Source organism: Hypomesus nipponensis, chromosome 18 (assembly GCF_054491055.1).
Source record: "Hypomesus nipponensis isolate SF chromosome 18, ASM5449105v1, whole genome shotgun sequence".
Classification (NCBI taxonomy): domain Eukaryota; kingdom Metazoa; phylum Chordata; class Actinopteri; order Osmeriformes; family Osmeridae; genus Hypomesus; species Hypomesus nipponensis.
In genome coordinates this window covers 7,121,361-7,142,633 of record NC_140378.1, presented here as the reverse complement: position 1 = coordinate 7,142,633, position 21,273 = coordinate 7,121,361, and the positions used below count along the sequence as shown (strand labels likewise).

Below are 21,273 nucleotides of genomic sequence, written 5' to 3'. Positions count from 1 at the left end.
TTTTGTCAATTCATGTGGTTTTTATTTTGGAAAATTAAGTCTCAAAATGTCATAAGAGGGCAGGGTAAAGTGAGCAGTTCACAGGAGTACATGAGGTTCATCATTAGAATCAGCTCCATAACAGCAGCAGGAGACCCATTCAACATGGTTAGAACTGGTTCAAGTAAAACAAGCACTGACATTTCAACCAATGTTAGTGGTCAAGCTGAAAGGAGGCCAGGAAAGTTACACAACTTATCTGTAAGCGTAGCTGTTAAGAATATCCAAAGAATATCCAAACCAATAAAAGAAAAATTAATAAATAGAAAAGGTTAATCGACTAAAATGTGGAGAAACTGAAAATACTAGTGAGAAAAATTAATGTGGTTCAAAAACATTGCAAAATCCTAATCCTTGCAGTGCATTACCAGCAGTTAAAATACATTTTAAAAACATCACAAAACACTTACAAAGCATGTTTAACACTATTGAACAAAAATTACATGGCAACTGAACATCATAACACAGTAGGGAAAACAATCTTTGAGAACACAACAGTCTGAGTTAACATGATCAAGGATAACAAAATGCATACAGCAGGTTTGTGATAGCTATTTTCACACAGTAATCAAGCACCCAAAAACACACTAACGAATGGCTGAGTCTTGCTATATTGTGACAACAGGCTACAATCAGGAAAAAAACGATCTGATACTATCCATGTTTCTTCAACTCACTAAGTACTTAAACACACTGACACAACTGAGATAACAGAAAAGTTTCAAATCAGAACGGATTATGTGTGTGGATTATTATAAAATCCTCACTAAAGGCAAAGGTCAAAGAGAAACCATTCAATCATTCTCTCATGATCTAAGGAACTTACAAAGGTCACTGTAATATACAACATGAAGTCTGCGGTCCATTGGTAATCTATACGTGAAAGTTAAGTAAGTTGGCTCAGTCACACAAGTTTATAAATAGTTCTACCTCATTAACTACTTATCCTTTCTAAAATCTAATGACTAAGATCCCAGCATTCTGGGCAAACAGAAATACGAACACTGAATAAACTACATCACCACTTCTTCAATGTATACCTGTTTTCCACCTACATCAGCACAAATGAGATCAACCATTAAGTGTATATCAGCATCACTACCTCACTGCAGTTCAGACAGGGAGGACTTGGGGTATAATCATTGACACCAATGGGTACATAAGACAGACCCACACATCACTAGCCTAGCACTGCTCTAAAGGGCCAAGTTCATTTTTAGTAACCCTGAACACTGATTTTCTATCCTGAATCAACAACAATGCCACACCACTATAAGTACTTGTGGACAGGAGGGCAGGAGATTGGGTGCTTCACAGCAGTGTGGCAGGAATTCCCAGTCAGCCAATCAGAGAGAAAGGCTGGGCCTTCACAGTACCACATAGCTTACACAATGTTTCACTACAGACTGGGCACTGTGTTTCAGTGCAATCCCTACGTGCAAGTACAGTATGTTTGGCTCTGTATATTTTCAAAATAGCCATAGCTGTATTGTTTTTTTTGTCCATAAGATGAAACCAAAAGTTCTCTTTTTGAGTTTTGTGGAATATGGCAACAAAAAAAAATCACAAACATGCACACCTTTTTTTTCGTAGAAGTCCCCAAAATTACGCAATACTGAAAACATGGTTTCACACGTCAAATGCCCTGGGCTGATCACAAGTACTTATAAGGTAAGAACTCATAGTTGATTTGGAGCAGGGCTGTCGAGACAAAGTGAAAACCTTAGAGAAAGGTGCATAAATGTTGGAGTATGAAATGCTGCATAGTGTGGTGGTCAGGGATTCAGGCCTGGCTGTGCAGCAGAGGACACATGCAGGAGAGGAACATATGGGGTCGGTTAGACTGACTACAAAAGAACCATTAACAAACTCAAATCAAGGCTAGGGGCAGGACCTTAGAGGTTTCAAATTGGGTACACCTGTTCCTCCTATCATACATGAGTTTTGGAACTTCCAGCTGTTAAGCTCGACCTGATTCTGAGCTGTATAAAAGTGGCCGTAGCTTGGGACTGATGGTCATGTGATGTATTCTAGTGTGAAGCTGTTGAGTTTAGGGTGGCATTTTCCCTTGGTGCCGGTCAGGTTGTGTGTGTGTTCTCCTGTCAGGTGTGTGTGTGTTCTCCTGTCAGGTGTGTGTGTGTGTGTGTGTTCTCCTGTCAGGTGTGTGTGTGTGTGTGTGTTCTCCTGTCAGGTGTGTGTGTGTGTGTGTGTTCTCCTGTCAGGTGTGTGTGTGGTGATGGTCCGTGGGGTGTGCCTGAGTGTCTGCAGGGGTGCACAAATCTACATGTACCAGTGTTATCTGTCCTGTGTCTACACTACTACATTGAGTGATGGACTATAGGAAAGCGCTTGGATTGGCTCTGGGATCCTTCTGGTTCCTGTAGCGCACTGCCAGCCACACCCCCAGGATCTAAAAGACAACGATTGAGGTTAATGTTGTTGTTCTTAATAAAACCACCAAGATTTCACAAAAACACAACGTTTGTCACCATAGAGGAAATACTGGTCATTGGACTGGACTGGACATTGGTCCGTGCGGGTCAGAAAGCCTTACCTCCGTGAAGCTGAAGAAGAGCCCCACCCCTCCCAGGATCTTCAGGGCCTCCGTGGCGTGTTGCAGCATCATGTCTCCGCAGGTCGAGCAGTTTTTACTGGCTTTGCATGGCTGCAAGGGGACAAAGACAGACAAGGTATGAATATCAGGTTAGTCACAAGTCTCCTGTCATCCACGACGACTGGGCATCTCGTTGCAGAGAGGCCAGGAGAGATGGAGCATGTCACCTCTGGATCCATTATTACTGAATCACAAAGCCATATTTCCCTTCCGGAAGAAGGGATATGTTTGAACACTATAGCAATCATGCATCCTTACAGCAGTGCAGTTGGCCATGTCTTTTTCAAACTGGGCCCGGCTGGCGGTGGTGTTGAGCAGGCCGCAGCAGTCCAGCTGGCCCTCCAGGTCTACCTTGGTCGTGTTGTTCAGCAGGCCCCAGGTGGAGCTCAGAAGCTTCTCCTGCAGAGGAACATCATGGATAGAGGAGAGAGGTGGACCCAGAAAGGAACAGACACAGGTTAAGTAAAAGGTGGGGAAAATAAAAAACGAATTTAGAATGTGTCAGATCGGTCGATATATTCACCAATTTGTCTAAAAGGTATAGAAACATTTGCTACAAATAACCTGGGGGGGTTATAATAGGACATGGAAGGCAGCAAAGAATCAAACCAGATTCCCACCTGTTGTCCTTGGTTCATTGCCAGGCAGGAGCAGGACACCCCAAACTGGACGAGAAAGACCATGAAGAGTATGACCATGTACTGAGAGAGCCCAGAGTCAAGGAGGCAACACAAGCCTTATCATAGCACTACACAGTCAAATGGGGAGTTGGATGTGGCCGTGTATTACAGGCCGATTTCACTGATCATACTTACCATATAGGAAACTATTTACCAAAGTAGGGCAATGAAAATACTTGCATTTCCAGAGCTCCCCCAGGAGGCCAAACCTACAAGTACATTCAGGGACTGAACAGTCAACCAGGGCGTCAAGGATACGAAGAAGAGCATGACTTGGTGGTGGTGGATGGCCCCTATGAGTCCTACGATGGCGATGAGAAGCAGGAACACTCCCACAGCGATTACCCCTCCGATAATGTGGATGCTGGACACAATGCCAAACTCCTTACCCCATGCTGCCACCCCGATGAGCAGCAGCCCCACCAGCTGAAGGGAGCACAGACCAATTAACAGGACAAGGAGCCAGGAATACAATCCTAGTTGCCTCTGGTCTATTTACTATATAAGATAGCATTGCCACAGCGCACAGGACAAAGATGATTGAGGAATGGCAAGAAGCACACAACCTGGAACAAGGGATAAGTGTCCATCTGCTAATCTTGACCACCCGGCCCGCAAACAGAGGCAATGTTCAGAAACGCCTAACTAAAGTAACTGCACCAACAGTAGAGGCAGTGTGCTAAAGACATGGGCGAGGTAACAGGGGTAAATGTTTCGAGGTAAGTGCATTAACAACAGACAACAGCACACATTATACAGCTAGCGGATTCTAATGAGATAACTGCTGCCTCGCCCGGCAACAGTAAACACCATCACCTGGTGGCAGCTATCACACTCGACCTTTCTGTTTAGAGTCACACGTGTCCATGATGATTCAGGGGTCGAGGGAGATAACAGCAACCTGTGTCAAGATAATTTCTAACATAGCTAGGCTATCTAGCATAGGAGCTATGTCTAGCGCCATGTCTAGCTAGGTAACGATCTAGTTAGCTAGGCTACAGTACTATACAACATGCTATACATTGTCTGGATAGCTAGTTAGATGTAGCTATTGAGCTAGCTGATGTTAACTAGGTTACCTCTGATTAAAAGACATATATTACCAGTACATTCGTCAATGTATTAGGTAGGCTTGTTGAATCAAAGATCAAACTATACGTTACACCAATGATTTAGCTAGCAGTCATTTTCACAAAACAATAGCTAACCAGTTACTGTAGCGAGCTAGCCATCGTTTAGTGGCTAGCTGCTAGCATGATGATCCATTTTGTACACTCACCATGTAAACCACATTTAAGGAACAAAGCGCATTTTTAGAGCAGGTAAATCCGCCACAGACCATGTTCAGATATTCGAACACCTAAATCAGTTCAAGGCTGACGCAAAGACTTTTCTTTAGCAAGCAGTTGTTTCCAGGCTTGACAGAGCTGTTGTTGATCATCACCAGCAGTTCATCACCGGGTTCAGCCAGAGGGAGGGGGTGTAGCTGATGACGTGCGAGCATGACGCTACTATGTCCGCTCAAATTTTGTTCTTGGTTGATTTGCATAAAAGGGGGCCTCTGACAGCCTATGTGATTAGATGATCGTTGTTTTTTTTTTACCACATTTGAATCGAATATGAATGACTCACAGCATGGGTATTAAGATAATGAATTTAATTTGCCATTTCCTACAGGAATGTAGGAAAGAGAAGGGGAGGGATGGCCGAGTGGATGGAGAGATAGAGATAGAGAGAGAGAGAGAGAGAGAGAGACATAGAGAGAGAGATAGAGAGAGAGAGAGAGAGAGAGAGAGAGAGAGAGAGAGAGAGAGTAAATGTCAGAGGACGAGCAGAGAGGACAACGGTTTATAGAAACATGACTGGGGGATGATAATCATAAACCATAAACATAAGCTTGTGAACGTCCTCAGCAATGAACAAGATCACCATGTAGTTGACAATGTCACAGACAGTATTGGTCCAACAGTGTATGCACTCATATACTTTAGACTAGGTTCATGTAGTTTGAGAAAAAAAATGAGGGACTGTGGGACATGAACTCAGAACACTGAGAGACTCAAAGTGAGCGGTGTGAAATAAGGAAGTGAGTTCATAGTCAACAGAGGAAACAGAGACTGCAGTAAGATGAGTTTTGGCTTCTTGTGGTCTGGTGCACACAGCACCTTTCTCTTGGTGTAATTCACACATGTGCGTTCATGCATTTGTGTATTTTTAACTGTTTGGACGGGGAGCAGAAAAACCTGGAGTTCAAATGGGCTGAAAATAGTACTTTTTTGTTGATCAGTTCATAACAATCTGTATTTGTCAAGATGAATAGCTTCGGTAAATCCGCATTTTCAAATGCAATCAAAGCAGAGGTGAAGAGGCATCAGTCCCTCCAGAATACTATCAACAGACTCTTTAAACAGTTTGAGAGGGTGGAAGATCCACAGCTACGTTCTGGTCTCAAAGTTTACCTCCATAGCATCCAAGGTAAGTTTCTTTCTCACGGAAGAAGATGCTTGGATTCTGGGTTTTGAATTCAACATTTTGTGAAATCATTCCAGTGATGTTGTTTAGGCACATAGTTGTTCATTGTAATGCAACTTGAAGTGAAAATGATCTGTTTACTTGAAGGCCTTTCTGCACAGCTTTATTTCAGCTTAGCTGCTATTGAGTAAAAACGAAGATGAGAATTTTGACTCTTAATTTCTTTCATACGTTGTTTCAGTGAAGCCATGCAATTCATTTCAATGTACATATTTGACAACCTTTCCTGTTTTCAAGCATCAATTGCTGAATTTGATTACATTTTTACTGTAGACTCCCGAAGTTGATATCAGAGTTGAGCACTGTGAGAATGCTCACACTGATAAGATCGTATACACAGTTTCCTGTGTTGAGGTTTCACTAAGGTGAAAGAGTCCCAACAGTTTGGCCTGTCGGTTAAACATCTTCTTTCGAATTCCACCAAGTCTCCTGCTGAAGCCCTGGCATGCAGTCATGCGTGTGTAAGCTTCACCCAGAACACTGGTAGCAACCAATCATGGCATCATTGTGGCTATCACCATGGCAGCAGCATGGAACACGGTTATGTGGCCTACTTCCTGTCTGCCACTCCGCCGTTACCCTCAAAGCCACATCCCTTGAGACAAACAGTTGCTGTCTTGCCGGAGAATTTGAACACATTTCGTCATTTCCTTCCAACTACCAATCACCTTCCATTTTAGTTTCTCATCTGAGCAAGGAATTATTATAACACCGGCATGATCAATTAATTATTTTCCACCATTTCCTGAATGTATCAATGAAAAGTCATGTTAAACGTGTGGTGTGAAGTCTGTTATTGCAGGGGTTGAGATGCCTGATAGGTGAAGGATCACAACATATATAAGGCGCTGCTTTCTCTTCACTTCCTGAAGTGTGGAAGCCTGATGTGCTTGGTAGCCAGTGAGCCAAAATAAGGTGGAATAAACAGTGTGGAGATGGGGAAGGGACAGTCCTCCAGAGGGCAGAATGAAGTGCCATTTGAATTGCAATCAGTCTCCTTGCGGTTCTGTTTGCTGCAGCATGCCAACAGAGTGGAGGATTGAGATGAAAAGAGAGATGAAAGAGGGGTTGGGGGGGAGGGGGGCTCAGAGCAAAGAAGAAATGAAAAATCACCCAGCATGACCGCTACCCTCTGTCAGTGTCCATCTGATGGTATGTGTGTGTGTGTGTGTGTATGTTTGTGTGTGTGTGTGTGTCAAGTGCCAGTGTACCTATGTGTGCATGTGTGTACACGTACAGCAAGCAGGACAGAAAAATAAGGAAGAGAGCATGTGTCTGATAATCTTTGCCTCAAGGAAACTTGATTCTTCATATCAAATCTGGGGGTGTCTCCATCAGGTTAATTAGATCCGGCGTGAAACAGCACAGCACGCTTCACAAACACTCGTACATACATGCTCCAACACGTGAGTGCACATAGAAGATGGATTTAACATACAAGGAAAAGGGCTTTTGTGTTGAGGAAAACACTCTAAACACAGTTTAAAAAAATAAATGGTGTTGTATAAAATGTTCCCTTCCACTGTATTGTGCTGGTTTTAACCGCTACAAAGGATTTAGGAAATACATCTTCAGTCCAAAAATATGCCATGATGTGGGTGGTAGATTTTCTGAGGATTCTGTGACTGTGTTCCCCTGAGCTAAATGCTGTCAGGTTACTTTGTATTTGATGTGAGTGGTTATTGGCTTCTGGGTGACTGTGAGAGGAGGGGAGGAAGGAGGGGGGAGTCGGTGAGCAGGTGGGCGTTTTGGTGTCAGATGGGGCTATGAGGGCTTCCAAACATTCTACCCTTTACCACACACCAAATCATTGATTTAAACAGCAACAGAGCACAGAATAAGTATTTCCATGCTTGTGAACCGTATATTTTCAGAACAGATTGTTTTCACTCTCTCCCGACACCTTTCAAATTAGGTTGAAGTCTCATTGATATCCAATATGTTTGCGTCTTCGGACCACTGCAATGTGAGCCTGGGCTCACCCCCTTCAGCTAATGAACACATACTGTAGCAGGCAATAGACGACAGATCAATAAGCTCACAGGAGATTTCTCTCTCTCTCCCTACCAAACACACGTTCTCTCTCACACACACACTCGCCATAAAATGCAGTGACGGTAGAAAGGTGGGGGAGCAGGCGAGAGAGAAGGACAGTGGCTGCCACCAGCGCTAGGAAGATTGTAACACCTTAGTAACAAGCTACCTCAGCATCTCAGTGCAAAGGGGAGGAAGATCGGGGGGGGGGGGGGGGGGTTGACAAGCTGAACACTGACTGTAAAGATGGATGATAGTCACCACAGCTGTATAGAAGGAACAGACAAGACAGGACATAAAAATAACCTGCATATTTTCCCCTCCCTTTCCCCCATGCTTTTGTTCTATGTCCTCTCCCTTTTGATTAACCGTGCTCATCCCTCTTTCATTTCTGTCCCTCCATCACTGCTCTTTTCTCTTCCGGCGCCCACTCGTTCACAGGTTCAGCTTGTCTCTCTTTTCTTCCCCACCAGCCTCTCCTCCATGGCTCACCGCCTCTCCTTTTACAAGAGGGAGGGGAGATCAAGGGAGGGAGGGAGGGAGGGAGGGAGGGAGGGAGGGAGGGAGGGAGGGAGGGAGGGAGGGAGGGAGGGAGGGAGGGAGGGAGGGAGGGAGGGAGGGAGGGAGGGAGGGAGGGACGGAGGGAGGGAGGGAGGGAGGGAGGGAGGGAGGGAGGGAGGGAGCAATAAAGAGCAGACACAGCGCTCGCTATGCCTCCTCAGTGAGAGAGAGAGAGAGAGAGAGAGAGAGAGAGAGAGAGAGAGAGAGAGAGAGAGAGAGAGAGAGAGAGAGAGAGAGAGAGAGTGGGAAGGAGGGAGCCTGAAAAAGAGAGAGGGATAGAGGAGAAGCTGGGTTTTCCTGCGCTGCGCCTGGTCTGTTTGCGTGAGGAGGGGCAGCTGCAGAAGAGACAGGGGAGGCTGTATCAGCGTGTGCGCTGGCGCTGGCTGATCATTGGCTTTGCACTCGCTGAACCTGCGCGCCTCGCTCCCTATCGGATGGATTTGGAGGCAGAGAGTCGTTGAGGGGGAGGGCTCTCCTAACAGCCGGGCTCTGTTGACATGCTCAGTGTCTGACACGCTTGCTTGACACGCTTGGAGGACACGAGGTGGAGAGAGGCGTGATGGCTGGACGCTCCCGGGCAGCCATCTCCAGATCATCGAGCGTCTCCCTCTCTGCCCCTAACCCTGATCAGAGCTGTTCACTGTCCTCCACATCTCCACACTGCCGCTCCCGCTGAGAGAAGACAAGACGCCGCTGTCCAAACAAACGCCAGGCCCGCGATCGCTGGGAGCCTCTGATCTGGACTGCAGATCTTGGAGACGGCGTTCGTCTACACGGAGGACATTTAAAATTTGGAGATGTTGCGTTTTGAATGGACCTAATGTTCTAGATTGCTGGTTGGAAAAGGGGCTATGTATTGTTGTAATTTCTCTGCTTCGTTTTGAGCCAGTGAAGATGAACAGCTACCACAGGAGCCCAGGCAGCAGCCCTACAGAAATAAGGTCAAGTGAATGATTGCTGAGGTATCAGACAAGACACCACGAGGAAGTCTCAGTTAAGTACATGCTGTCAGATGTTGCCATTTTGAAGGAATGGATTTAAATATTAAGATCTTTACGGGGAATCTTCCCCTTTTTTAGACAAATGACAGACCTCTCATATTTTAAATAGAGCAAACAGGAGATGGCTATGAAGCTAACGTCAGCTCTGTTTTGCATTCTGAGGGAAAGCATCTCTCCTCCACTAAGTTTGTCCAATCTGTCCAATCACCATGCTCGCTTGACAGTCCGTCTCTAAAAAGCTGTGGTTGAACTGGAAGTCGCGGATGTCTCTCTGACTGGTTTCATCTGTCTATGGTGAGTCGTCTGAAGCCTGATCCCATGAGTGGAACCGGCACGCTGCAACAACGCACCACCTACCTCATCTCCCTCACCCTGGTCAAGAGAGAGCCTGTGGAGGAGGATGGAGGACTGCCCATCCCCCAAGACAGAGGAGCCGGGGCTGGGGTGGGACCTGGAACCGCTGGGGGGGCAGACGGGCTCCAGGGACAGCCCTCCAGATCACAGTTCCATCAGGGGACCGCTGGGTTGGTGGAGCAAGAAGGATGCGTTGAGCCCGAGGACAGCGAGGGGAAATCTCCCTGTTCCTTGAAAGACAGTGTGCCAGGCGTGGGCGGTGAGCTCACCGTAGGGAGTGAGAAGTTACTGTTCACTGGGAATCTTATCCCCTCGACCGCTGTTGAGTGCTTGAAGTTGCCGTCTCCTGAAGGAGTGGATAAAGAGGAGATAGAGGTAACCCTAGGGAGCGTCTCAGAAGAAAGAACACGCATCACGACCATGACAGGACACACGCCATCAGTCTCTCTGGACAGGGGGGCTCCCCACACCCCGACACGGAGTAGCATCCCTGTACGAGCGGGCCAGCGCCCCGCAACCCTCCTGAAGGCCCACAGCAGTGCAGTCAGCCGCCGGGACACCAAGGAGCGCAGCCCCACTTCATCCCAGAGCCTGGACCGCAATGAGGGTCGAGTCCAAACCCGCTCCCCAGGCCCCTGCAGGGCCTCCTGGGCCGAAAGTGAGGGAAGGTCCAGGACACGCATCGGGAGGGATGAGGTCGGATCTCAGGAGGCGGGGATGCGAGCCGGGGGACGAGATCATCCCAGGAAAGACCGGCTGAAGACGGGTTCAGCATCTCTACCTGGCCCCGTCAGCCTGGTCGCCAAGCCCCCGCGCAAAGGCAAGAGCTGCACCCTGGACAACAGTGACCTGAACAGCCTGACAGAGGACCTGAGCATGGGGAGGGAGAGCCAGACCCAGCAGGGCCAAGCTCAGCGGACCTCTGCTAAAGACAGGAAGATGTTAAAGTTCATCAGTGGGATTTTCACCAAGAGCAGCTCAACGTCCTCAGGGTCTTCCACGGCTCCTCCTGTCTATAGTATGCAGAGAGAGTCCAGTGAGGAGGAAGGTAGGGCACGTTTACACACACACACACAGCCTTTTCTCTCTCTTGTTTTCACAGCCTGTTAAAGGCTGTGATCTGCTGTTAATTGAGGTGATGATGAAACTACTACTGCACTCAGAGGACAAAGACAGACAGACCAGGAACACCCTTCCATTCAATCTTATACCATTCATATCTTTATCTCATGCAGGGGGATGCATGTTAAGTTGTGGTGTTAAAACGGGGTGTCTGCACAAAGAGCCACACACAGAACAGATTTACAATCAAAGGTCTGTCACGTGTCTGCAAGGGGCTTTTACTGAACACCATGTGTGACTGCTAAATGACGATAGATGGAGTCCTTTGATCCGGAGGGGCTGACAATAGCATCATCTTGGACAGTCTTAATCTAATTCCTCTCAGAGCGGGGGAGGATTTCACGCTGCTGGAGGGGTAATCTCCCACCAGCCCACGCCCCGCGTGTTTAACGCTCTCATAATGATCCTAATGGCTGGAGCTGCGGAACTGGCGACGACATACGCGCTGGGATCAGAAATATGTGGCGGCTTCTGCTCCAGCCCTATTGGTTGAGCTTGTTTCTGTCGCCAGGAAAACCAGAGCAATTTTTGGAGGGAAACAAATCAGACAATCCAGGGGCTGGCTCCGCCCACGTCAGGAGAAGCACAGTTAGGCAGTTCCTCAGCCAATCCCCCCCCTTAATCCTGTCTTTGATGTTACACCCACAGCCTGCTCCCACACACACAGAGATCTGACTGAAGCATCATCGCTCCTTTTCTCAATCTCACTTTCAAACATTTTTGCTTCCCAAAGCGCCAGTTTGATACTCTTATGCATACAGGGTGTATATGTATCTGATTTGGATGTGAGTACTTTGAGAAGTTCCAGAAAGACAGTGATTAAGACCAGAATAAGGGAACGCTCAATTCTTAATGTGAAGGACACACCCAGTGGCCATGTCTTTTGTTTGGTGTTTTTGATTATCTTTGATCATCAGTCTTGTAACTACTTGGTTGTAGATGTTTCTAAAAGAATATATTCAGAGGAATTAATGAGAGATTTCTTACCAAGAGGCCTCAGACCACTTCCTACACTAACGAATGTTATTCCTAATACAATGTGTTTCTCAGTGTTCTCAAGCTGCCGACGTGTGTGTGTGTGTGTGTGTCCGTGTGCGTGCTGTGTATGCAAGTTGGTAGGCGTACATGATTACAGCGCCGGGCCGGTGAACAGGAATATGGAAACTGGGGCTGGATGGAAAGGGTTGCCATGACAACCAGCCGGGCTGCTGCGAGCCACTGTGGAGCCAGACTGAGGGGCCTTGTGATGATGAAACAGAGGAGGAGATGTGGAGGGAGGGAGGGGGGGAGGGGGGGAGGCAGCCTGTCATTCTGTTCCACATAGAATTGAGTCAAAAGACAAAATGGGCCCTTTGGAGAAAAAAACGTGCCGTAAAATGGGGCAATCGTGATGAGAGGCCAAGACGTCCACTCGTATGCAGATAATGAGTCTAGTTGTTCATCAGCTGCTTTATTATGAGAGGATGTTGAGGTGGCATAGGGATCATACTGTCTGACTACCTTGGCATGGCCAACCTCGTGTGCTCTAACAGATGAAGAGACATCTGAATGAAGGTCTGTTCTGAACCGTCTCTCTCTCTCTCTTGTCAGGGGTCTTGTTTGAGAAGGTGGCCTGCTCACAGTGGCAGCTTGTGTCCAAGCTCTTTTCCTCTTCTCACCCCCCCTCATTCTCATCCCATCTCATCAACAGCCATCTCTCTGCATCTCCATGGCGTCGGGCGGGGTCGGGTGGTCTCCAAGACAGGCCTTAGTCATCTGACGTAGGAACACTCACCCGCGTTATTCCGCAGTCCTCTCTCCATTTTGATTTACTCTCCCTCTTTCCTGCCCACTTTCTCTTTCTCTCTTTCCTCTGGAGCCACAGCTGTGGGCAGAGAGTGTGTGACTGTGAGAGTCACATCACATCGGGCATACCACCTCTCTTGCCCAGCGTGAACAGTGGGCACAGCTGTGTGTGACCCGGGCCAGTGTGTGTGTGTGTGTGTGTGTGTGGGACTGTCCCCCTGGATCATACTGCGCCGTGCCCCTCTGGATGCTGAGCCCTCTCTGTCCCTGGCATTCACTCCTGATCACGTCTGCAAGCTGTCCCCCTCCCAGGGACATGCTGCAGGGCCATCCTCCAGGAGCCACCGTCAACATGGTCGGCCATGTTGTCCCCTCGGAAGAAAAAACGATCCCTCGGGTTGCAGATCACTCACTCACCGCTGTGCTCAGCCCTCTGAGGTGACGTGATCAAATCCAGACTATTGCGGCATTTCGATGGAGAAAAAGAGGAAGTGCTCACATTGTGGTTGTGTGAGTCAGTTCCCTGTTTGTGGGGACTCTCCCGTGCGTCAGACAGAACAAGGCCTTATGATCCTCTCCAGCCACAGCTGACTGGCAGCTCCTCCTTCCACTGGGTGCTCTGAGGGTCATTACATAATTCATGTTTGGCCCCCTCTGGTGAATAGGGGGGTGGATAGCCTGGCTGGACCCCAGTAGAACCCCTTGTTGTTACAGAAAGGTTATCTTCATTAAGGCCGCCTGTCATGGCCAGAACGAGTGTTCAACAGCTGGATGTGTCCCTCTCCAATGATGACAGTGACTGTCCTTCCTGCCACGATCCACTGGGTCTCACTCCATCTTTCTCCCCCCCCCCCCCTCTCTCTCTCTCTCTCTCTCTCTCTCTCTCTCTCTCTCTCTCGCTCTCTCTGCCTCTCTCCTTCCCTCTCCCCTCGTTCCTCTCTCCCTCTACAGCGGCAATTGCCAACAGTCAGGAGTGGACCCTGACTCGCTCCATCCCAGAGCTGCGTCTGGTAAGACCGACCTCCCTCTTCCTCCATCCCTTCTCTCCCGGGAGAGCCAAAGGTCAAACGTGAACTCACTTTTCTGAACCCATGCAGGGGGTACTGGGGAGTCTGCGCAGTGGCAAGTCCGCACTGGTGCACAGATACATCACCGGTAGCTACCTTCCGCATGAGAAACCCGACGGTAAACACACTCGACACCGCTGCATTGTCGTCGGCCCCTCGCCTGTGTCATGACCTGTGTGTCTGTCATCTCCAGGTGGGAAGTACAAGAAGGAAGTGCTTGTTGAAGGACAAAGTCATCTGTTACTGGTCAGGGAGGAGGCGGGGCCTCCTGACGCACAGGTGAGTGACAGGTGATGTCAGTACAGGGTGCTGATGGTCACTCGGATTTACAGCCATGTGCAGCCGTGTGCAACGTGAACTGGATTGAAGATTGATCCAGATTGAAGGCCAAGAAGGCGTGTGTGTGTGTATGGGCGCACGTGTGTGTGCGTGTCTGGGTGTTTATGTCGATGTCTCTTGTCTTTTCCGAGTTCAGTTCAGTAGCTGGGTGGATGCGATCATCTTGGTGTTCAGCCTGGAGAACGAGGCCAGTTTCCAGGAGGTCTACCAGTTCTTCAGCCAGCTGAACACACATCGCAGCACAGCCGACATCCCACTCATCGTGGTGGGCACCCAAGGTAGAGGAAGGAGGCATGGAAACATCACAAGCAGCTATATTTCCTATCCAGGAATACAGAAGACAATCCTAAATGCTCAGCTCATTCTCGATGCTTTATCTTCAACTGGCTAAAAATACTAGACAGTAGGGTTGGTCTGGACTATCTGCTCTGAAGTCTCTACCATGCTGGACAGTATGTGATGTGATTTACCTGGGACCCCTGTTGTTCTTTTTGACAGACAAGATCAGCAGTACCAACCCTCGTGTGATTGAGGACATCCGAGCCAGGAAGCTGTGTGTGGATGTTCGCCATTCTGTGTTCTATGAGACGTGCGCTACGTATGGGCTCAATGTGGACCGAGTCTTTGCTGAGGGTAAGGAACGGACATCATATTCCAGCTATTTTAATAATAATAATAATAAATGTTATTTAATGGCGCCCTTCTCGGCACTCAAGGACTCCGTACAGGGTATTCTGAGGAGAGAGGGAACACATACTGCATTTAATCTGTAGCAGGAATCAGGGGTAGAAGCAAAAGTCACTTTATTGACTGGCCTGATAAGACATCTCACAGTCTTGGCTGGTCTAACAGAATGTTATGTCAATAGGTAGGAGTGTTTCTGATTGGTCTGAGCAGTCTCTCTGCCCTCTCCTCTTAGCTGCCCAGAGGATGGTGGCTCAGAGGAAGCAGGCAGTCCTCCTGGCCTCCTGCAAGTCCCTGCCCAACTCCCCCAGCCACTCTGGGCTCTCCACCCCAGGCTCAGCCTCCTTCCCTGGGCAGGTAGCTGGACAACAAGCTTCATATCTAGAAATCACCATCACACATTTTCACTCACATCGTGACGATTATCTATTGAAAACCCAACCTCGTATTACCTGTTTGAACTCATTCTGAGTTGCCAATCACCCCACTTTTCTCCATTCTGTCCGTCTCCATACCCCCCCCACCCCACCACCACCTCCAAATGCCCCCAGACCGTAAACGGATGCCAGAGTAATGATTACCCCTCCTCACTGCCCTCCACCCCGGTGGTTGGTCACAAAGAGCTCCGGGGCGGGGCGGGGGGAGAGGGGGGCAGCGGTGGGGCCTCGGGCTCTCTCAGAAACATCCCTCGCAGGCGCACCTCTCTGTTCGCGGTCAGTCGCCACTCCCATTCACCTACCGTAATTAAGGGAGAGATTCTCCCCATCTCCCTCATCTCACGTCATTGTCTCATTTTTGCCCTTCGCCGACCGTCCCACCTTCCTCTTTAACGACCACATGACACTCCTCCCAGAACCGGCGGGGCAGCGACACAGAGAAGAGAGCAGCTGACCCCAGGGGGGATGTGGCTAGTGGACGGGCCATCAAACAGGTGAGTCAGCTGTGACCCTCCACACTGTCCCCCAGCACAGCACACAGGTCTACACCTTCATTCACCCTGCTTCTGATGTGGCCTGTTTATTTATTCATTGGCAGATTTAGTTCTCCTCCCCTGCCCCCTGCCCGTTACAGCGGCACAAGGCTACTGTGTACAATTTGAAGATGTTATTTTTTTTCAAACATTGCTCACCCACTGATTGGCTCTCAGGCAGAGCTCCTCCAGAGCAGACAGAGATTTCACTGTGTGTGTGTGTGTGTGAGAGAGAGAGAGAGAGAGAGAGAGAGAGAGAGAGAGAGAGAGAGAGAGAGAGAGAGAGAGAGAGAGAGAGAGAGAGAGAGGGAGAGAGAGAGAGAGAGAGAGGGGAGAGAGGGGGGAGAGGGGGAGAGAGAGAGAGAGAAGAGAGAGAGAGAGAGAGAGAGAGGGAGAGAGAGGGGGAGAGGGGGGGAAGAGGGGGAGAGAGAGAGAGAGAGAGAGAGAGAGAGAGAGAGAGAGAGAGAGAGAGAGAGAGAGAGAGAGGCACTGAGAGCAGGCCTGTGTGTTGCTGTTCACCCCTGTCCTCTGGGCCTCCTCTGGGACAGAGCATCCTGTGGAAGCGGAGTGGCAGCTCTCTGAACAAGGAGTGGAAGAAGAAGTACGTCACGCTGTTGAACAACGGTACCCTCCGCTACCACTCCAGCTTCAACGTGAGTCACCTCACACCAACCCCACGGCAGGGTCACAAAGGCCCCTTTCATTCGCTGCTGGAGAGACCTCGCTTTTATCAAGGCTTCCCTTGTTGTTTCAGTAGACTAGAAATAGAAGAAGTTCACCTTCTTTATATAGCAAAAAAAAAAAAATCTGGTTTGCTCAGTCAATGAATAAAACAGAAAGAAGGAAATTGCCCTTTGTCATATCTTGTGTTGGGGATGTCTTGTAATACACGGTGCTGCCTACCCGGTTGCAGGACTACATGCAGAATGCCCATGGGAAGGAGATTGACCTGCTGCGTGTCACAGTGAAGGTTCCAGGGAAACGCCCACCCAGAGCTGTCACCCCTGCTGGCCCCGCCCCTGGCGTTAACGGGGTGGTCAAAGATGGATCAGCCGGCACCAGCACCAGCACCACAGCAGGTGAGGTAGCATGTACGCAGTGCACTGGAAGACTGTTGAGAAGATCACTGGAGCTGGCCATCCTTTCACCTAAAAGGAAGCTGAGTTTATGAACAGTGTACACAGCCTCTAACCTAAATTCTACCTCTCTCTCTCTCTCTCTCTCTCTCTCTCTCTCTCTCTCTCTCTCTCTCTCTCTCTCTCTTACACACACACACACTCTCTCACCCTCTCTCTGTCTCTGTCACTCTCTATTATACCCCTCCATTCCGTCCTCCCTCTCTCAGGCCCCCTGTCGGCTGATGAAGGTGCGGGGGCCTTGTCCCCCCAGGGAGAGAGAGGTGTCCAACGCTGCCCCTCCTCTCTCTCCAACAAGGCATTCAGTGTCGGTACGTGGATAAACATTGGTTTCTTGTTCTTTATCTTTCCCCCACAATAAATGTCACGCATCACTCAATGTCAACGTTTGGATTCTTTCCTCTCAGTGGTGGGTAACCTTGTGGTTAATGTGATATGAAACACATCTTAGATGCTCTTGAGGGGTCACCCAATCCCCCTTTTGGAAAAGACCCCGGTCAGTCCTCACCGATGAGTGACCGAAAGAGGAAAGGAAGGAAGAAGAGTATGAACCAGAAAGGAGACGCTTTGGGTCAGGCAGAAGGTGAGGCCCAAGGGCTTGAGACTGACCATGATCCACTACTTTAATACTTGACCCTTCTGATTTGCTGATTTTCTCCCTGTTGCTTGGGTAGGGTACAGTATTGCTCTCTAAATCAACTCTTAATCAAATAATCCGTTCTTTCCGCAGCCTTCACTAGAATGGCTCTCAATTGTCTATTTTTTTTGTCTCTCTTTATTTTCTCTCTTCCGCTTCCCTGGGCTTATCTTTCCCTCTGCAGCCAAGCGCAAAATGTGGAAGTTAAAGAGCTTTGGTAGCTTAAGAAACATTAATAAGACAGGTAACTAGAACAATGAGAAAGAAGCTGCTTCTGAGTGTCGAGCTGTCTGTTCCCTTTTCTGTCTGCCCTCGTCATTTAGACTGCACTGTGCTCATGTTTCTGCTGTCAACATTACAATGTCACTTTGTCCTTTTTCAACCTCTTGTGCACATTATTTGCATGCTCATTTCAACGTCTCTGTCAAACCATCTATTGTGCTGTACAACCATACCCTTGGTGAGAAGTATGTATATGCTATATTGGTATACATACTGATTGTATTGTGTGACTTGTGTGACACTCATGTGGACGCTCACATTAAACAGCCATCCCAAGCCTGTGTGTCCATCTCAGGTGGGCTTACATGCCTGTTGCTGCCATGTCTTTGCAGAGGAGGAGAATGCAGACTTCATCATTGTGTCCAGCTCGGGGCAGACCTGGCACTTTGAGGCCCAGAGTCTGGAGGAGAGGGAGGCCTGGGTGGCAGCCATCGAGAGCCAGATCCTGGCCAGCCTGCAGTCCTGTGAGAGTGGCAGGAACAAGGTGAGGCCTGGGGAAATCCCCACTCAATCACTACGGCTGGTTGTTACAGGGTGAGTAAATGAGTGTGTGTGTTCCACAGGCCCAGAGGAGCAGCCAGAGCGAGGCGGTAGCCCTGCAGGCTATCCGCAACGCCAAGGGGAACAACCTCTGTGTGGACTGTGAAGCTCCCAGTGGGTGTCTAGATTTGACCTTCCCTTGACCCTTCCTGCCTAGTCCAAGATCAGCTTTTAGATAAATCAGATAGATACCCCCCCATCATGAAATTGGCTTGTCATCATGACATGAAATCAACCAAACAACCAAGTTGACCATGGATCAACAGCACATGAGAATGTGTTCCTTCGAAACCCTACTGCTCTCTTATGTGTGTGTGTGTCTCTACCCTGACCTGCCTGTCCCACAGACCCCACCTGGGCCAGTCTCAATCTGGGGGCGCTGATCTGCATCGAGTGTTCAGGGATCCACCGTAACCTGGGGACCCACCTCTCCCGCGTCCGCTCACTCGACCTGGACGACTGGCCCGGAGAGCTCACACAGGTCCTGGCTGCCATCGGCAACCACATGGCCAACAGCATCTGGGAGAGCTGCACCCAGGGCAGGCAAAAGCCCACACCAAACGCCACAAGGTGGGTGTTATGGAGGAGTAAAAGGTCAATTGTGGAGTTTTTCTTGATGATGAATGTTCATGCAGCACTGGCCTCTGGAGCAGTTCGCTATTTTAAATGTTTGCGCGTTTGCACAGACTTTCCACTTAAGATTGCTCTTTAAAGGAAGCTCTTTTAAGCCAGTTAAATTAGTCAGCCAGATAAATTACCAAGAGACTCAGGAAATTAATTAAAGCAGTGATATGCAAAATGATAATATGCTTTGGTTACCACGCAATGTGTGTGTGTGTGTGTCCATGTCTGTTACTCTAGAGAGGAGAGAGAGTCGTGGATCAGGGCCAAATATGAACAGCGGGTGTTTGTGGCACCCCTGCCAGCCCCAGGTTTGGGCCTGGAGGAAAGTAGCGTACCAGAAAGGCTGCTCTCCGCAGTGACAGAGCGGGATCTGCCCAGGCTCCTCCTGCTCCTTGCACACAGCAGCAAGGAGCAGATAAACCTCCAGCCCACCGGGGGGCCCTCCACGTCCCGCGCGGCCCTGCACGCCGCCTGCCACCTGGGGGACGTGGTCATGACTCAGTTGTTGGTCTGGGTGAGTGTCTGCTCAGAACGTGGTGGAACATGAGAGGATGCATTCATTAGCACTTATACTGTAAGCAACAGATGTCAGATGGCATAATGGGAATGGTTTATACACTCTGTTTATGTTTATCAGTGGTTTGTGTGTGGTGAACTGTCCCTCTCTCCCTCTCTCTCTCTCTCTCTCTCTCTCTCTCTCTGTCTCTCTCTCTTTCTCTCTCTCTCTCCTCTCTCTCTGTCACTGTCTCCTGTAGTATGGGAGTGATGTGACAGCAAGGGACCCACAAGGTCAGACAGCGTTGGCTCTGGCCAGAAAGACTGGGAGTAAAGAATGTGGTGACATTCTGCTGCAACACGGCTGTCCCAACGAAGTGTCCCCGACCACTGTCACCCCCGGTCTGTCCCGCAGATCAAGTTCTGCCAGTCTGGGGCGGACCAACTCCAGGAGAAACTTCTCCTAGCTCCGAGGGGGGGGGAGGGGGGTATTGCTGTGGTAGCACACAAGGGCTGGATGCACAGTGGGAAACAATAAGATCATTTCAGTCCATGGATGAACTTGTGTCTGTGGGGGAGGCTAATAAGCAAACAATAAGGTGAATACAGACTGTACAACATATCAACAATCAAAAAGCAATGTTGACTATTTACGCAAAATGTTGCTGACGTCATTGTTTGTTGAACCTCATTTCGGGTTTCTTCATGATTGGTCTAATAGAAGTTTTTCTGTCAACAAACATTTCAGATAGATGAACTGCCACATGACTTAAACTTTCTGTTTCACTCCTTCTAAAGAAGTGCAATACTCTGTCATTCCTTTAGATAGCTAAAGATTAATTAACATTTTAAAAGACCTCTGAAAGGGATAAGGGTCAGTGAGCTGTGAATAAACAGTCAGGCCAGTAAGAAGACTGTAGCAAGAGAATAAAGTTCATTGAGAGGGCATAGCTTTTTGGTTGTTGTTTTGTAGTGACTGGGCCAAAATGTTTAAACATCTGTATGTCAGTAACCATGAGCTGTTTCTGTACTTTTAAACCATAGGTCAGTATTGATTGTTTTGCAGTAACTACGAAAAATTCTACATAGAATAGAAAGTCAAAGATCACTTCAGATGTCCCTAAATGTATTGAATTCACTTGTAATTATACAATATCTTCTCCTATACATTATTGTGTTCTACGTTTACTGCTGTCTATGGACATAATATTTGCCATACAGGGTAAAACTCCCAAAATTCAAAATGAAACAGTTTGTAAAGAAACAATTTCTAGCTAATTCTTTTTTAGCCATTTTCTAGTTTTCCAAACATCTTTGTTTTGATTCATGGTCCTGGTATTTATCAAAGACACAGAGCCTATTACATCTGTGTCCGTGGTGATGGCACACCATCGGGCAGCAGCTAAACATTACTGGACTACAAGGTTAGTTATTTTATAGTGCCAAATACATGAAGGCAGCTGTAACAGTACCATACTGCACACGAAGTCAAATATGTTTGAGCAAAATAAGCCTTTAATAAGACATTTTCATGTTAAAGTGGTGTTTCATTATTAGTTTGTATGTGTAACGTCTATCAATCAAAGAAATACTTACATTACCTGAATAAAGGAACTTTTATATGTTGTCTCTAGGCCGTTTTTTGTACCTGGCTGAAAGCATGTTCTATTATCTAAACATGTAAATGTAAATGTAAACACATCAAGTCCTGGACTTGCACATGAAACGGACGCACATTAGTCTTCCAGACCCTTGGGGGCGGTATCCTAGATACCTG

General features: G+C 48.2%; 2 protein-coding genes across 2 annotated transcripts; one reads left to right on the top strand and one right to left on the bottom strand.

Annotated features, from left to right (window-relative positions):
* Window positions 1-4,808, bottom strand: tspan31 (tetraspanin 31). Its single transcript, XM_084681013.1, has 6 exons — window positions 4,613-4,808; window positions 3,592-3,759; window positions 3,274-3,354; window positions 2,912-3,052; window positions 2,594-2,704; window positions 1-2,449 (listed from the first exon to the last, which is right to left on the bottom strand). The coding sequence occupies exons 1-6, from the start codon at window positions 4,673-4,675 to the stop codon at window positions 2,375-2,377; spliced, it is 639 nt and encodes a 212-aa protein (XP_084537139.1). The 5' UTR covers window positions 4,676-4,808; the 3' UTR covers window positions 1-2,374.
* Window positions 4,809-5,546: 738 nt separating this feature from the next.
* On the top strand, window positions 5,547-21,118 carry agap2 (ArfGAP with GTPase domain, ankyrin repeat and PH domain 2). The gene is made up of 18 exons (XM_084680050.1): window positions 5,547-5,808; window positions 13,674-13,732; window positions 13,820-13,907; window positions 13,983-14,068; window positions 14,265-14,406; window positions 14,627-14,761; window positions 15,048-15,169; window positions 15,364-15,525; window positions 15,666-15,743; window positions 16,331-16,435; window positions 16,696-16,861; window positions 17,128-17,229; window positions 17,370-17,501; window positions 18,170-18,321; window positions 18,401-18,491; window positions 18,725-18,947; window positions 19,239-19,515; window positions 19,757-21,118. The coding sequence occupies exons 1-18, from the start codon at window positions 5,646-5,648 to the stop codon at window positions 19,961-19,963; spliced, it is 2,490 nt and encodes an 829-aa protein (XP_084536176.1). The 5' UTR covers window positions 5,547-5,645; the 3' UTR covers window positions 19,964-21,118.
* The last annotated feature ends 155 nt before the right edge of the window (window positions 21,119-21,273 follow it).

Excerpts from the sequence above, each read along its gene's own strand:
- tspan31 (XM_084681013.1), bottom strand. The coding sequence starts at position 4,675 with ATGGTCTGTGGCGGATTTACCTGCTCTAAAAATGCGCTTTGTTCCTTA. Across the intron at positions 3,355-3,591 it reads ACCAAGTCATGCTCTTCTTC|TACATGGTCATACTCTTCAT; the intron begins GTATCCTTGACG and ends GGGCTCTCTCAG. Across the intron at positions 2,450-2,593 it reads TCTTCTTCAGCTTCACGGAG|ATCCTGGGGGTGTGGCTGGC; the intron begins GTAAGGCTTTCT and ends GTTGTCTTTTAG.
- agap2 (XM_084680050.1), top strand. The coding sequence starts at position 5,646 with ATGAATAGCTTCGGTAAATCCGCATTTTCAAATGCAATCAAAGCAGAG. Across the intron at positions 14,762-15,047 it reads GGACCGAGTCTTTGCTGAGG|CTGCCCAGAGGATGGTGGCT; the intron begins GTAAGGAACGGA and ends CTCTCCTCTTAG. Across the intron at positions 16,436-16,695 it reads GCTACCACTCCAGCTTCAAC|GACTACATGCAGAATGCCCA; the intron begins GTGAGTCACCTC and ends ACCCGGTTGCAG.